This window comes from Podarcis liolepis (genome assembly GCF_965112155.1).
Source record: "Podarcis liolepis genome assembly, chromosome: 1".
Lineage (NCBI taxonomy): Eukaryota > Metazoa > Chordata > Lepidosauria > Squamata > Lacertidae > Podarcis > Podarcis liolepis.
Window position 1 is genome coordinate 69,120,331 of NC_139554.1, and position 17,005 is coordinate 69,137,335.

General features: G+C 41.3%; 1 protein-coding gene across 1 annotated transcript in view; it reads right to left on the reverse strand.

Moving 5' to 3' along the window:
- The window catches only part of IPO7 (importin 7), a 40,601-nt gene extending 24,254 nt beyond the window's left edge, over window positions 1-16,347 (reverse strand). Inside the window, exons 1-7 of the mRNA XM_083477005.1 lie at window positions 16,001-16,347; window positions 3,871-3,952; window positions 2,361-2,514; window positions 1,764-1,922; window positions 913-1,069; window positions 559-648; window positions 30-124 (exon numbers count right to left, since the gene is read on the reverse strand). Of these exons, the coding sequence (XP_083333131.1) occupies window positions 30-124; window positions 559-648; window positions 913-1,069; window positions 1,764-1,922; window positions 2,361-2,514; window positions 3,871-3,952; window positions 16,001-16,300 (1,037 nt within the window). The 5' untranslated portion in view covers window positions 16,301-16,347. The remainder of the gene's footprint in view (window positions 1-29; window positions 125-558; window positions 649-912; window positions 1,070-1,763; window positions 1,923-2,360; window positions 2,515-3,870; window positions 3,953-16,000) is intronic.
- Between the last annotated feature and the right edge of the window lie 658 nt (window positions 16,348-17,005).

A 17,005-nucleotide genomic window follows, 5' to 3' on the forward strand; every position in this document is an offset into this window, starting at 1 on the left:
TGAAAAGGAATATTGTGGAAAAGCATTACCTTTCAAAAAGTCTAGCCAATATATGCAATGCCCACTTCTTACATTTCCACCATGGTAATTCAGGTCGATCATCTTCATCCACTTGAAGGGTTTCCTTTAGGAACCAATAGCAGATTAACAGAATGAGTACTTCACATTATTTGGGGGGTTCTGAGAAATTAGGATCTTTGCTTAAAGTATACCATGCAATTATACCATGGCAAAATACTGTGTATCTTCTAGTGGAAAAAATAGCATATAGAAAAGGGCCCCCAAATACCTTCAAATTCATTTATGTTTTCAGATGATCCAAAAGGAACAGGTCCCATGAAAGCAAGGGAACCACAAACATGTTGGGAACACTGTTTGCCGTTCCAGCACTGCAATACCCACTTCTGACAAGACAAGCAATAGTTCCACTTGAAAAGTAGCTTACCACATCGGATGTGGGAAATACAGAAGCAAAAACTATAAAGAAAGCTTCAGCTTACACATATGGTTTCTTTGCATGCTCATAAACTGACTGGCCTGAATGTAACAAGCACTTACAGCGGGTACATCTCGATCCACAACTGTTTTCAGAATCTCAATCCATTCTGCTAGATTTTGCTGATTGATCAGTTCCATGGGTAATGTGTACTATTAAAGAAACAAGCAAAAAAGCAATGGTTACAAAATATGCTCAAAATATATCCCATGTGAATATATTCTTTGGGGGCATTCAGTTGATAGAGACCAAAATAAGCTCAAAACGAACTAGTCTACAAAACCCACTCTGGATCAAAATAATCCCAAATGAGTCATTGACTTCCTTAGCTAAGCACTGATGAAAAATAGCTTCAGACAGTAGCAACATTATTTAAGGAAATATTGCACTAGGAATGGGGAAAAAAATGTTCTTACCTGAACAAGAGCATAGAAAATTTTGAAGATCTGTTTCTGGATAAGGACAGACTGATCAGATTGATCAGGGAGAAGCTGGATAAAACGATCCTTCAGAACAGGCAAAAAGTGTTGCATTGCTGCTATCAAAGGAGTCCGCTCCTCCGGTTTCTTATATCTTTAAGGAGGAGGAGAACTGACATTAGAAAGAATTTAGATGCCACACTGATTAAAATAAAGATGTCAAGGGACACCATTAGATTGGTGGGTTAGTGCAACGGAGCGTGGCAGTCAGACTTCCTTAATGTTTGGGAGAAGCATGACTTTGAAGAAGTGAACACCTGCAATTAGACAAGTTACATCCCAGTCCTCCAAGGACCTCAAGCATCTTAATTAAAGTTCCCAGGAAATGTCCCAAGGACCAAACCTGTGTAGCTTCAGCAATAAAACTCTGCAATCCATGCTCTGGGCCAGACATTTAAACTTTTTAAATCACCTCTCATGACCCCTTAAGTGAAAGCAAGTTAGACACTTGTAAATCATCTAGGATTATAAAATTTGAGTAAAATGGTGGGACACAAAACAAGGACTTTGGGAGGAGAGAGTAGGAGACTGGGGAGCAGCATCCACCATGTTCTGAACTTTAAGACACTTTAAATAAAAGGCTAGTACAGGGATCCTGATAGAAGTAGTCTTTGCACTCGCAACCTTCCCTTCAATTATCAAAATGGGCCGATTCCACAGCTTGCTCATTTTGACAATTCAAACAACTCTACTGTCTAGGAACTAGCTGTGTAAACTACAAGGAGAACTGGGACCACACCTCACTGATGTGGCTCTTCTATGGGTTTATAAGACAGACAGGAACTTACTCATAGTTCTTCACAAGTTGATAAAGACAGAGAAGAATTCCAAGCCAACAGGCGCTATTATCTGCCTGAAGATAAAAGCCAATTTTCTCTACAACTGCAGTCCAACGATTTGGATAATCATGCTTGATAATGTGGTGAATGCAAGTAGTAAGCTGTACCCTGGAACACAAGAAGTTACAAAAATACTGTTACAATGCATTAGCTGGGATTTTTTTTAGGACAACCGAATTCTTAATTAAAGTGAGCAAGCAATGTTGTACTAAATGAAATTTCAAGTTTTTTATTAATGAATTAATAATTAAGTAAAAAAAAAAATTCTAAACCACCCTTCATCCAAGGATCACAGGGCAGTTTACAATAGTTTTAGGCGCACAAATGAATTTATTTAAATAGCCATGCTTCTCCAAAGTGATACTGCTAGATCGCCTCATTACCAAATTACATGGGTGTCATGTTCATACCTTTTTCAGCACCTACCTAGATTTATTTGAGATCATAGCAACATCAACGTTAAAATTTCTAGTGACAATGAAGGCTTAAAATAACAAGGAAAGAGTTGGGAAAGAGTGTGCTCTGTGATCATGACTCAGAGTATACCTAATGAGCTCAGGAGAATGAATAATGGCTTCTACAATATTCTCACGAATGCAATGTCTATCTTCTTCTGGTATTGAGTAAGGTGGGATGTCTCCTGGTGTAGTTTCCCGGTCAGGCCAATACTGAGTTATCATATTTTTCAAGTAGATAACACCTGCCAAGAGAAGCATTCAATATTAATATTGCCCAAGCCCATTTTTAAGATTATGATGTCTCTGTAGTAATACTGATTAACACATATTAAAAACAAACAAACCCAAATGAAACATCATTCTGAGATTAAGCAGCAGCTTGTGACTAACATATCTCAGAACATATCTAAGGGAGAGTGTCAGTGTGATTAAGTGGTCACAGTGTCACAACTGACACCTGTGTACCAACTTCCTACTCAGATATGAAGCTCTCTTGGTGGTCTTATGCCACTCACAATCAGTCTAACCTATTTCATAGGGCAACTGTACAGCTAAGATGAGACAAGCCCCCTATAAGCTCTTTGATGGAATTATGGGATACAGGTCTGATGTCTGATGGATATCCTCAAGACTGACTTTGAGCACTCTTTTATGCTATGATCATCACCATGTCACCTTTGGACAAAAGTGAATCCTTTGGAGGGGTATGAAATTTCTTCACTGTCAAACCTACCCAACTTCACATAATCTTTCAGAATTACTCTGAACTTTCTCATTTGCGCTGATGTTTGGTGGCTGAGGTTTAGGTGAAAGTGACTGAGTTGTCAATGCTACTGAATTCAACAAATCATTATTTTATCCATGTTTATATTTCCAATTCATCATATTGGTATCAAACAAGATTTTATGAAGTATAAACCAACTGTAAAAACAAAGTATTTCAAATGTAACTGTACCATGATGCAAAAATATAATACAGCTGCAGGCCATGCAAACAAAGCCTTCAGAATGCTATGGAACTTACTTTAGCTCAGCTTATATCACAAGAGAACCATAGAATAGTATTTCCCTTGTACACCTCAGCTGGCATGAAGCAAATCTTTATGCCTACATTCATGACTGGACTCCAAATAATGTGCAAAGCCTGCTGTTATTCCAACAGTCAAATTAGTAATGCATGCATCTCAAACACAATTAGCTTGAAGAGTCTGGTATTATCCTAGCAGTACTATTTCTAGCAAATAGGTTACTTCAGCAGCCATTATGTACTTTTTAAAGAAATGAAATGGCAAAGAAGGATGAGTTGAACTTTCTTCTCAAAATATTAACACACCATTGTCATGTAATCATAAGCACACTGAAGACACAGAGCTTTGTATGGAGAAATATGTATGTTAGTTCTACCACTGTTGAAGGATGACTGGTAGTACAAGCGTTTTCCCCCACCAAAACACCCATACCTATTTTCTAAGACCGTATGGGTTCTGTTCATATTATCTAGGTTACAACAGCTTTAAAATCTACTTATCATTACGTATTTTTGCCCACGGTCAAATAATATTAGCATGCATACTATAATAAATAAATAAAATACTTGCCTGCCTGCCTCACTGGTAAATCCAGTTGCTCCGACATAGTGATTTGAAGGAGAGTTGAAACGAAGTTCACTGATTTGTGAGCCTGTAAAGTAAGTGAATACGGTGTAGTCAGATGTCAAAATAATTTGTGGAAACCATTACAAATAAAGCTTTGTAGTTTTCAGAGTGCTGTATGTTCTTCAACTAAAGCTAGACAGCAGGAGGTGGGGGCCCAACTCTTTAAGAAACAGCACCCAGAGCCTCTTAGCAGAGGACACACTTCTGGTTTCCCCCCTCTTTCATTTCCTATGGGCGTGCTTCCCTTCTGTTTTCCTCCCGCTCCCAGACAACTTTCCCATTTGGGAGAAGAGATGCCTATCACATTTAATGCCCTTTACTCTGGCATAATCTTATTAAGAGCTGCTATTTGGCTGCGTGAGATGTTATCAGCTTTAATACAGGAAGTGGAAATATATGCATCACTTTCTCTTGCTCCATTACCTGCATTTTCAGCTTTATACACTTAGCAAAAAAAACAAAAAACACAAAAACACTTTACAGAATTAAGGAGGAAGCAGAAAGGGGACAAGCATCTGGGGCAGGGGTCTGCAACCTTTAAGACAAAAAGAGCCACTTGGACCCGTTTCCAAAGGGAAAAAAAACTGGGAGCCGCAAAACCACTGCAACATTTAAAACAAATATATCTCCGGAGCCGCGATCTGACAGCGGGCGGGAAGGTGACGTCGGGACGGTGCGTGACTAACGCATGCACGGCCCCCATGCGACGTCACAGCCAGTACAGCGTCCGCCACAGTGGGGAGTGTCGGGGCGCACAATGCGCCTCCTCCCCTCGCTAGTATCCGCCCTGGAGCCACGGCAAAGGTGTAAAAGAGCCACATGCGGCTCCGGAGCCGTGGGTTGCAGACCCCTGATCTGGGGGGAAAGACTTTGGCAATCCTAACCACCACTGCACCCAATGTGTTTTGACTACATGTGATTTTGGCTTTATGTGCTATCCCTGGAACATAACCCCCCACATAATTTGAGAATTGACTGTACTCAAGATTTCTCTACCTCCCACACAGCATGCATGGAAAGATGGCAGCTCAGGAATCCTTCCCCTCTACCCTCTATTACAGTTTGATTTTTGAGCTGCAGACTATTCCTTCTTCCCCTCCACATTTCACAAACAAAGGTGCTCTTCCCTCCTTCCTGGTTTGAGAACACTGTGCCTGTGGCTAGGACCTTATCTCTATCTCAAGAGCATGACACTCCACTCTTATGAATCTGCCAATGTTTATTAGGAACATGCTGTTTATTAGAAACATGCAACACAAATCTATGCAGAATGAATCAAAGTTGAGTTTAAAGTCCTAGGGTGTGTGTAAGAGACAATTCCTGCTGTTCACTGCAAGTGACTTACACGCTTGTAGTGCCAGGAAACATTTTGTAAGCATGCTATCTTCCTCCTCAACAAATTTATAGAATTTAAGATGAGACTACTAAAAAGAGCTTGAACAACAATTTAGGAAACCAACACAATCTTATTCTTGATGGGGTGGGGAAAGTCTCAGACTACACCTATCAACCATGAGTACTGATTAAGGGATCTTGTCACAGAGGGATATTTGCTTTAGAGGAACATCACAGAAATGGAAAAGCTAACGGCTCCAAGGTTTGCTTTAAAAGTTTTTCGAGAGAGATCAGAGGGGAAATTGTTCTTAAAAGTCCTCTACAAATAAATAGGGAATGGCAGCAGAGAGAATGCCCACAGCCACTCAGACTGGATTTAAAAGGGGACATAAAAGTAGCAAGCAGATATTCAGAATCCCTAGCCCTATAAACACACACAATTGGCAGCAAATATTAAAAAGAAAAATACATCTCCAAGCACCTGCCTGCCCCTTTTTAAAGAAGTCCCAGCACTCACTTTAGGAAAATCACAGGTTAGAGTATTGAAGGAGGGGAAGAGTATACAGATCAATGGCTATAAGCCTAAGCCCTTAGTTTCATTAAAGTCCAAACTACAGTGGTGCCCCGCAAGACGAATGCCTCGCAAGACGGAAAACCCGCTAGACGAAAGGGTTTTCCATTTTGGAGGTGCTTCGCAAAATGAATTTCCTATGGGCTTGCTTCGCAAGACGACAATGCCTTGCAAGTTCCTGCGGGTTCCCCCCCCCCCATTTTCTAAGCCGCTAATCAGCTGATCCGATCAGCAGATAAGCCGCTAAAAGCCGCTAAAAGCGCAAATCCGTCAATGGGCTTGCTTCGCAAGACAAAAAAAACCGCTAGACGAAGAGAATCACAGAACGGATTATTTTCAGCTTGCGAGGCACCACTGTACAATGATCAGCCCTCTTGCAACAAGGGTGTCAGCTGTAGTGGGAACACAGGTATCTTTTGATTGTTGTAAGAATTTTAAGGTCTCAAATATAGAATAAATATTAATATCCATAAATGCATACATATATGGTGCATTTAATACATACAGGGTGAGTCTTTTAAAAGAGGCCCCGTGGAACATGTGTACTCGGTATCCACGGGGCCTCTTTTAAAGGACTCACCCTGTATATATTAAATGCACCATACACACACACACACACACACACACCACGTGTCTGAAATAGTATGGGAGAACAACCCTGAAACCATTTTGTCTCTCCCAATTAGCTCAAATATTCCTCTGCAGTAAGGGAGGCAAATGGAGAAAGCCTTCCCATTGTCTTTTTGCTTCCAAGCAAAAAGGCCACATTTGTGTATGAATAGGGTGAGCTTCTGACCTGGATTCAGGAACTAAAGTATTGACCATCACAAAAGAATGGTCAGACTGCCCAGGTAATGCAATCAGTGACTATTATTAAGTATCCTGGCAAACAGGATTTCTGCTGTAGACCACCTTCTTCCGTGATGTATATATGATGTTTCAGGGGGGTGGTCTTGGACTACAGGGTGGACAATTTCAAGTGTCTATATAAGGGCTTGTGCACCATTGTTCAGGGTTCTCCTCCCTCCTGCATTGGTGAGTGGGGACCCTGTTGCAACAGTTCCTTTAATAAAGATCAGGCTTCCAAACTGCTTTGCTTCTCAGTACAGTATACTCTGGCTGGCCTCTGTTACTTTCTCCTGCAGACAGGAAACCTTAGAAGGGCTCTATACAGGCTCTGGAATACCCTATAAGGGAAAAGCAGCAGTTTTTTCTTATACAGTGGTGCCCCGCAAAACGAATGCCCCGCAAGACGAATGCCTCGCAAGACAAAAAACTCGCTAGACGAAAGGGTTTTCCGTTTTTTGAGTCGCTTCGCAAGATGAATTTCCCTATGGGCGTCTTGCAAGTTCTTGCGAGTTTGTTTCCTTTTTCTTAAAGCCGCTAATAGCTGTGCTTTGCAAGACGAAAAAACCGCAAGACGAAGAGACTCGCGGAACGGATTAATTTCGTCTTGCGAGGCACCACTGTAACATGGTGTTGTGACCACTACAGCTATCACCTTTGCTACAAATGGACTGATAAATCAACAACTGTAGTTTAGGTGCCAATGAAACCATTAATCTGCATCTTTTAAAGCTCTTAATTTGTACAATACCAAAATTAACCATCTAGGAAAAGAAAATATAGAACTGGAAGATCACCTTCTGCCACCTAACATTGAAGGGGCCTTAGCCCTATGGATGAGACAAGTTTTTCTATTGCATTCTGGCACTACTCTTTGACTATTGACTTTATATTTCGTTCACATTTCATTCACCATCTAAAATTCATCTCCAGCTTTGCTAGTGTAAGGACTGCCATCAGTACTCCACTTATGTTCTCTACCTTACAAGTGTTAAAATTAGTGCTAAAAACAGATCTGAATAATTGTCTTCTATATTTTTTATCTTACACTGGGGAAGGGCTGTAATTCAACAGCAGAACATCTGTTTTGCATGCTGAAGGTCCCAGGTTCAAGTCCCATCATCTCCAGGTAGGGTTTGGAACATCCTTTGTCTAAAATGCCAGAGAGGTGCTGCAAGTCTACTGTAGACAATACTGAGCTAGATAGATCATTTGTCTGACTCAGTATAAGGCAGCTTCTTAATGTTCCTATTTTTCAAAAGAGATCAGTAGCTATTGCTTCACCATATCATGCTGCAACCAGAAATCCCCTTTACAAGCAGGTACTGTCTAACCCAATTAAATCTGCACAATATATATTACATTCTATTGCAAATTATGTATTTTGGTTTTTCATCACATTCAAGAATACGTCCTCCTTCTATATCATTTTTTTTTCATAACATCTAGCCTGCTGAAGAGTTCTGGTGAATTTGAAAGATGCTCAAATAGGCCACTATTTTTGGTCTATTGCAGGTGTAGGGAATTGTTGGATCTCCAGATGCTGCTGAGCTATATATTCCATCATCACTGACTATTAGCTATGCTTGCTTGAGCTGGTGTGAACTGTAGTTCAGCAATGTCTGGAGGGCCAGAGGTCCCTGACACCTGGTTTAATAGATCAATAGGGTGACAACTTCTTCCTTCTCTTACTAGAGGCATGTATAGATCAGTAGATTCTACTGTACTGGCAAGAACAGTTTCTAAAGCAGAATGATTTTTTCATCACACCTTTCAAAAGCACCATTCGCCCTCATTGTGTGTATGGAGAAACTAGGACAACTCATTGTAAAATATTTTCCCTTTAACCACCAGACAAAGCCGAGTCATCTTAGGAGCCGATTACAAATCCAAGTTGTTTGAACATAATGAACTACTCACTGGTGACTCACTTTTAGTTCACTGCCAATATAAAAAAAATTGGCATAGTGACAAACAGGCATGACATAAAAAGAAACCTATTCAGCAGAACAGCATGAACCCAGAACAATCTAATCTTGGTTCAAATATGCTACCTAAAGAGGTGTGATATCATCATGCTACTGATACAAATTTGGAAAAAGATGCATTAGCTTTAAGCCAACCACTTCTCTTCAATAGAGGATGCATTCATTCATCAGACTTTGTTGTTCTTTTATTATTGTTACTAACTTAAGACATGAAGTCTTGGTAAGTCATAACTGAGAGAAAATGAGACAATGCTTCTGATCTGAACTGCATGGAAATATTGCTTTCTTCCAAGGTGCTGCTTTACTTAACTTGTTAGAATTATAATCAGAAAGACTGCCCTTGTAAACAAACTGCAAGGCTGGAAAATGCAAACACATTAAAGCAAGAGGGGCAAAATGGCATGCAATGGATGCTGTTAATTTAGGAATTCAGTTCAAGCAAAAGGGTGATATTGTATCATCTGCTATTTGTGTCAGTGTACATGAAGCTCTCTCATTATAAAATGCTTAATAAGGTACAATTACAGCCTTGGCCATATTAAAAGTTAGGGATTTTTATTAATGTAACTTCAGGCAGACTTTGGTATAATCACATTTTTTAGAAAAAAAGTTTTAACTATATTGCATATAAACAACATGCCTGTCTAAAATTGGAAAGCTGAGAACAGGGAATAAAATAGAAGATGAACACTTCTTTGAATTTCAATCAATATTTCCATTCTAATCTTCTGTACACTTGTTTTTCAAGAACATCATGAATGCTTGCTAGATTTCTCTGGATCAGATTCCAATTTCTAGCCAACATTCAATATGGAGACTACTTAATTTTTCAAGGTTTTCTTTCTCATTGTCCCATTTTTCACTCTTTCTCCATCTTCCTTCCACATGCTGCTTATTAAGCATCCTCAGAACAACTGCTGTAATACAGGTGTCCAGCAGCATTTCAAATTGCCACATTTGCGTATGCTTTCCTTCCTTTATACCAGCCTTTTATTCTCACAACCTAAGAGAGAAAGACTTGAACAAATTGTGGCTTATCACTGGTGTGGCACAAATTACACCATAATGCAACCCAATTGTCTCTCTTAGTTCATCAACAGAGAAGATAGTGAAACTTCTCTTATAAAACCCTTCCATGCAAAAGCTCGTGTTACACTAAGTTTTAAAAACACTTCTTAGTTTACTACACAGGTAACTTGCATCTTACAGTTATTTAACTTATAAGCTTTGCACGAGTGGGGAAGGAATAAATAATAAACGGAGAGCAGAGGAAAAGCACTATCCATTTATTTATTTATTTCCACCCACCCACCTGTCTGGCAGCATCTAGTGGATAAGTTTGGGAAGGAGGCATGTGGTCTCTGGAAGGGATCTAGAGCCCTCCCTCCTCACTCCCAAAGCAGGGCAATCACTTAAATGACTCTGCAAAGGAAGCGGGAGGGTTCCCAAAGCTGGGCAAGCAGTCCTCCACATTGCAGGGGGCTTGGTTCCAGGGGTTCCTGGCTTTACATATTTCTGTGTATATGCATGGACCCCTGGAACCGAACCCTCGTATAAGAAGTTACCTGTATTGTACTTCTTGGTTTGCTATTACTGACAAGAACCAGAACTGAAATGCAATGATGTCTGAAGGCAAGAATAAATCCTACATATTCAAGTCCTTCAAATAGGTTAATACAGTATGGTAACAATGGAGGGAAGCTACCGTACTTCCTAAGACTTGCCATTTCATATTGCATTGTTATTCACATGCGTGCAGAAGAACCTGAAACTAACTGAAAAATATCTAACATTTTAAAGAAAGCCTATTTATCTTGTTTAAGAGTAAACAAGATAAAACACCCTGCCTTGTCCTCAAAATGCTGTGTCATGGGCATGACTTCCTAGTTGTTTAAGAGCCAAGGAATCCAATGACATTTCTAAAATCTATGTTTGCTATGCAGCCTTATTAACAGAGTTGTTCTTACCACTCCACCGCATGTTACACTACTCTTTCAGGAACTAAACACATTTTGAAGTATTATTTCTTATTAAAGTTCACTTACTTAAAAGTTATGTAAGATCATATTTAATGTTTTAAGCAAAGCTTAAGCCACACAAACCACTTTGCTCACTCTGGGTCACCCCAATTTTACACCAACATAATAGCTATAACTCACTAGCTTCCTAAAAATAAAAATATGAAGCTCAATCACAGGCAATCTAAAAATATTTATCATAATTTGGTAACATACAAGGAAGTCACTTAAGCCATAAGAATGTTTCAAGGAAAAGGCATTTCAACTAAACTTCTTTTATAAAGAGAATGGTAAAGTAAGTGTTATTAATATGTTCCTGTAGATAATAGAAGGTGGGATACTACAAAAAACTATAAGAACCATTATCACCACTTTTAGTTGCCATGGTTTACTGACATTTTAACTAAGCAACAAAAAACTACAACAGATTTTTAAATGTTCTATTTTGGCATCTTTTGATGGCAGTAATCACTTCAAGTCATTATTTACTTCTTAACACAGACCTCCAAAACCTTTAAAAGGGTTAGAATGTCTGAAGATAGGGGAAAGAGGAATGAGATTATTAGGATGCATTCTTCAACTAGAAATCAGAGGGATTACAACTAGTAAGCATTTTCTTTTTCTATATGAAGAAATCTGGAAAACCAAAGCTAATTGCTTCCTAGGTATTCTTCTGAAGTTTGTTCTGAATTAATAGTGACCTCTCTTTCTTCCGCACTAACATTTCACCAGGCAAGCAAAAAACAAAAACAAAAAACCCAAACAAACAGCAAAATAGGCATAAACATTTAAAACAAAATTAAATGCAACTGCATTCTATCCAGCTACTAGCAGGACAGGAGGGAGTCTAGGACCCAATGAAGAATGATGGTGCTTCCTGTCTCCCAGTAGGAAACTAGGCTGTGGCAGTACGCATAAAGGCAATTTTGACAGCTGGCACTAGCCCAACATTTTGTGGAGGCTGGAGATAAGCTAGGAGGGAGGAGGAGGAGGGGTTAAGAAACCTCTGTTCTCTATCACTGAAGCTTTTTTTTCTTTAGACTAGGACTAGGAGGGCACATTACACTGGAGAAATCCAGTAGCTCTCAGAAAGTAATGTGTTCTAGATTCCTTACATTGTAGGACTCTACACAATATGCAAAAATTAGCATTCAGTTGCTAACAAAAGGCACACTCCACACCAACTATATGAATCTTGAAAACTGAAGAGCAATTCTCAACACTTACTTACAAACAAGTTCTGCTGAACTCAATGAGGATAATGTCTGAATAGGCAGACACATATGAGGTTGTAATATAAGTTATATTTAAATAAGACCGCTATTCACAGTGCACCACTATGCACTTCATCAATAATCTTAAACCGGGGTGGGGAGCCTGTGAACCTCAAGATGTTGCTGGACTACAACTCCCATTATCCCTGACCAATGACCATAATGGTTGCGGATGATGGGAGCTCAAGGGTAACAGATTTTCCACATCCTAAACTTTGAGACTTATGTATTGCACATCTGTTTAGCTACCTATTGCATTTATCTCTCACACTTCAACTAAAGAACCCAGGACAGCATTTTAACCTCACAACTCCATGATATATGTATGTATGTATGTATGTATGTATGTATTTCATAAAACTTATACAGTATAACTCCTGACTGCAGAAAACCTCAAAGTGATTTACAAAAAGAATGATATACGTTAAAAATATGTCATAAGCCTCTCCTCCCACTCCTGCCCTCAAGATCTACTTGAAAAGTACTTGGGGAACCCTCCAGAACAAATTATGGGAGCACAAAAGGGGGGGGAGAGGAAATGAAGTCATACAGCACAAGCAGGTGTGCATTGCTGAATTTCACCGTATAATTTTATTTTGCTCAAATGTGATGTGATGACATGACATCTACTCCAATCACATATAAAGGGCTGTTTAGTGAAGGCCTGTGGCTCAGTATTAGGCCACATGTTTTGCATGAAAAAGGTCCCATACTCATTTCTTGATGTTACCAAGTATGGCCAGGAAAGACTCTCAACTGAAACCCAGAGCGCTACTGTCAGCCTGTGATACAAGATTGAACTAGATGGACTAACACTGTTGCATGATATAAGACTGCTTCCTATACAGTATTCCTGTGTTAAGCAGCAAATGAGAGCCCATTTTTAAGAGTAAGATGGATAAGGTAACTGAACCCTTCATTGTATGTGATCAGCTGCCTAGTTCCCATTACTAAGAGCATATTGGAGTTTCGTTTTACCACATATAAGCATAACTCAAAGATCCACAAGCACCATAGTTAGAACCTATTAATATCATTAAATACTGAATGAATTACTTTTAACAATATATGACCTAATATATGAACAAAGCTCTAGTCTAGGGTCAATGCACATTTTTCAAAATAAGACTTATTGAACAAAGCATGCACAATATACACAAGTCTTTTTATTTACCTATATTGGTGGACATCTCACAACTTTGAGAATTAAAAAAAGCAAATCACAATAAAGTTTCCCAAAAAACATTTTTAATATATACATGAGAAAAAGGATAAAAAGTTTCAACCTGTATACACAGTACTTCTCTGTAATTTATTGGCCTTATTTATCAGGACAAAAATCCTGAATGTGCATTTACTGTATATAAAAGACCTACATTTGAAGAACAATGTTGTTAACATTTTGCCATTACCTATAGAGCTCAGACAAGAGGCGAGGACTTTGCTATCTAAACATAGGCCAGGAAAACTATGGGCTGTGCTTTCAAAATGATATAATGCAAGTCTGATTAAAGCTTACAATATAATATCATGTTTCAATGCACAAAAAGCAAGTCTAGACCATTAAGTGAACTGGTACCACTTCTAATGCAGTATTTCACTCAATTGTATCACAATATTTCCTCTGGCAAACGTTTCAAGCTATAAGTACATTTTGCACTTGTGCTGAATATGGTCATAATTCCAAATTTCTGCTTATCACATGTTGTGTAGCAGCCATACTAGTGATCTTTTTGATACTACAATATTAATGTGTATATTACTTTTGTTCAAAAAACCCAAAATGTTGCATATTAGCCATATATTAGCATATTTCCCAGAACGGTATGCAACTGTTTATTAATTCAGTTTCACGCCACAAGCAAAATATGACGGAACATTGGAAGGTGTACTTTTTTTAACCTATGTAGATAAATAGACTGAACATGTTTGTTCACAAACAGCAATAATTTTAAAACCACAATGTAAAAATAGACCTAGAAAAGCAGCTTTCCCCAATTCCTCTTGAAGCCATGACACAATCATTTCATTTTCAACACTGCAGGCTATATGACCACATCTGTTGACAAGTCCAAGCCCCAGTCTTAATTGGTCAATTAGTATGTCTCTTTTATACCTCCATAGTGATGTCACTTCCTACACTTTCTGGGTTCTAAAACCATTGTTATCTACGGTGACTCAGGTATCGCCATTCTATCTTTCCAGAAAGAGTGATTTACCTTATCATAAATCACCTACATCTGTTCTGAACCATGTGTGTAGTACAGGCCAGATGACCTATTGGAATCCAAAGAATATGAAAAGCATAACAGACTCTCCTAGTGTCAGCAATATAATACAAGCTGCCACTGGAAGAGTACTACCATCCTCAATTATGTGACTGTTGCCACATAGGCCCAAGTCAATTCAGATAAGGTATTATTCAGTCAGCCATACAAATATATGAGGAGATAGCCCATTTGGGCATAATTTTACTGTCTATATAAAGCCTCCTTCCGTTCTAATATTTAAAATGTAGGTCTTTCAAATGTTTCAGTACTGTACATTCATCTTCAGTTAGCTTAATCGATGGAAAACCAAGGGAAAGCATGGTGTGCAAAAAAGTCCCACAAACCATGTGCCGAAAACAGTCTCGTCCACTGTTCTCCTGCTGCTTTCTGCAGCCCCAAAGTTTTCAGGCTATGTTTGGAAGTTGTCTGTTTAAAAGAACACCACACTTTTCAAACCAGGCACCACGTTTTTGAAATTATACCGAACATTAGCATCTAGTTAGTCTTTATTCTTTTAATAAAAATACTGTAGTTTGAAATGCCATTAGGAAGTCCATCAGCTGTTCACTCAAACACATAGCATCATACTGATGTTTTGTTACTCTTTTCAATTTGAGAAGCATGTTAACTAGTTTATGAGTAATAGTAACTATAGCATTTATACTAACTCCTTAGGAATTATTTGAGAAGACTTGTTTTGGTAAAGAGTAGGTTTCTTTGGCCTAACTAGATTTCAAGTCTCAAGGAACAACCTGAACAGAAAGGAGCCCAGAAACTGTCCCAAATGCAGTTTCTGAGTTATGAAGTTCGCTAACCTTCAGTCAAGCTGACAGTTCGGTGCTGAAGTCTGTGTGCTGCATTACTTATGAAACCATTAATTCCAAAAGCCTTAACAGGCTTCCCCTTCCGATCACTAGACCGTCTCAGATCTCTTACAGGGCTCTATTACCCACCAACCTCCTTTCAGCTTGCCTAACCTAAAAACTCAGAAGTTGCGCCCATATATGGGCTAACAGCATCCTAGGCAACCGCTTTAAAAACCCACTTTTCGAAAGGGGCAGTTTAAAAACTCCGTCGGTGCCACGATCGGGCGCTCCTGCCTCGTTGCCCAGAGGCGGCGGCGGCACTGGAGCGGCTTCAGCCCCTGCCACGCTTCCCCCCGGGGTGGATGAGGCTGCCATGTGCCTGAGGACAATGCTGGAGGGAGCGCGAAGGCGGCCTGACAGCGGGGCCGACCACGGGCAAGGCCTTCCCTTCCGCCCCGTCCACACTTCGTCAGCAAGGCCTCTCCGCTCTCCCTCCACGCCGCCTACTTCCCTCTTCCTGCCCACGTTTCGCACAAGGCAGCTCGGCGCGGCGGGGCGGCTCTCCTGCTGCCACCGGCCTCCTCCCGCAGCAGCCCCTCCGCGTGTGCGTGTGAACGGGGAAAGTGACACCCGCGACAACCCAGTTTCACCCCCCCTCCGGCCAAGTTTCCCTTCACTCCGGAGCTTGGAGGTGACCTCCCTTGTACCCTTCACAGGGCTCCCCCCGCCAGGCTCCCTTCCCCTCGCCAGACCCACCGCGCACGTAGCCTTCCCCTCACCCCGCCCGGCCCCGCATGGCTGTTCCTCGGCTCCCACGCCCCATCTGCCCTCCGTCGGCGCCCGCGGGCCTAGGGCTGCCTCCTGCCGCCCGCCCGCCCGCCGCCCGGCCTGGTCGCGGGGTTGCCCCTGTTGGCGCGCTCCGCTCCCGCCCCGGGCCGGGCCGCGCTGGCGCCTTGGCCGCTCACCTCGTTGAGCTGCCTCTCGGCCGTCTCCCGCAGCGTGGAGTCCATGGTGCCCCGCAGGGCCTCGATGATGGTGTTGGGATCCATGGCGGGAGGGTCGAGGCCCGGCGAGGCGAGGCGACGCGGAGGAGAGCAGGGGCAGCAGCGCCGCTCGATGCGCACATGGACCCGCCGCTCCACAGCGGCAGCCGGCGGCGCGAAAGGAGGAGAGACGCGCCAAGGCCCCGGATAGAGCTGCTGCTCGCGGCCGCTGGGAGGCCCGACGCCTTCCGCTCGGCTCTTGCCGCCGCTGCTGCCGGGCATCACGGGAATTGTAGTCCGTTCGGAGCGCTTCCTCCCAGGCCCCCGTATGCCACTCAAACGGGGGTGGCGCAAGCATTGGCCGTGCAGAGGGGGGAAACGAGGACAACGTGTAACGTGTGGATGCTACGTGTGTAGAATAAGGATGAGGAAATATAGTGCTTTCACGGGTTCCATTAGTTTAAATATAAACGACTCTCCCTTGTATGTTTTCGGATAAGGCAGATGCGAAGGAGGGTGCTAAGAGGCAGCAAAAAGTGATGGACCGAGCCTTGGAGCGCTCTGCTGCTTCCTTGGGTTTTCTGTCCGCCCGCGTTTTCTACTGCTGTAACGTTGGACAACCAACCGTCAGCATCCATGTGTGGTATTGAACACTGGCCGCATATATGCAAACACAAGCTATTAACGTCATCAATCACCACTATATTGATCCTATAGTGTTTTTATGGCTTTGCCCAAGTACATATTCATGGTTTTATAGTCTTGGGTAATCAAATTCACCCCAACGCTCATCCTACTGATTTGCAGCCCTTTTGACCTGTTATACCCTTATTCTCCCAAGAAAAGATCCAGTCAAGCTGGAGCCTGCAGGCCAAATCATTATGTCCTGCACCTTCTGCGGGCCAAATTTGATAGGTGGGCAGGGCCTTCCTCATGTGAATCAGACAAATGTACAGAGTGCACATTGCCTTTCAGAATATTCTATAA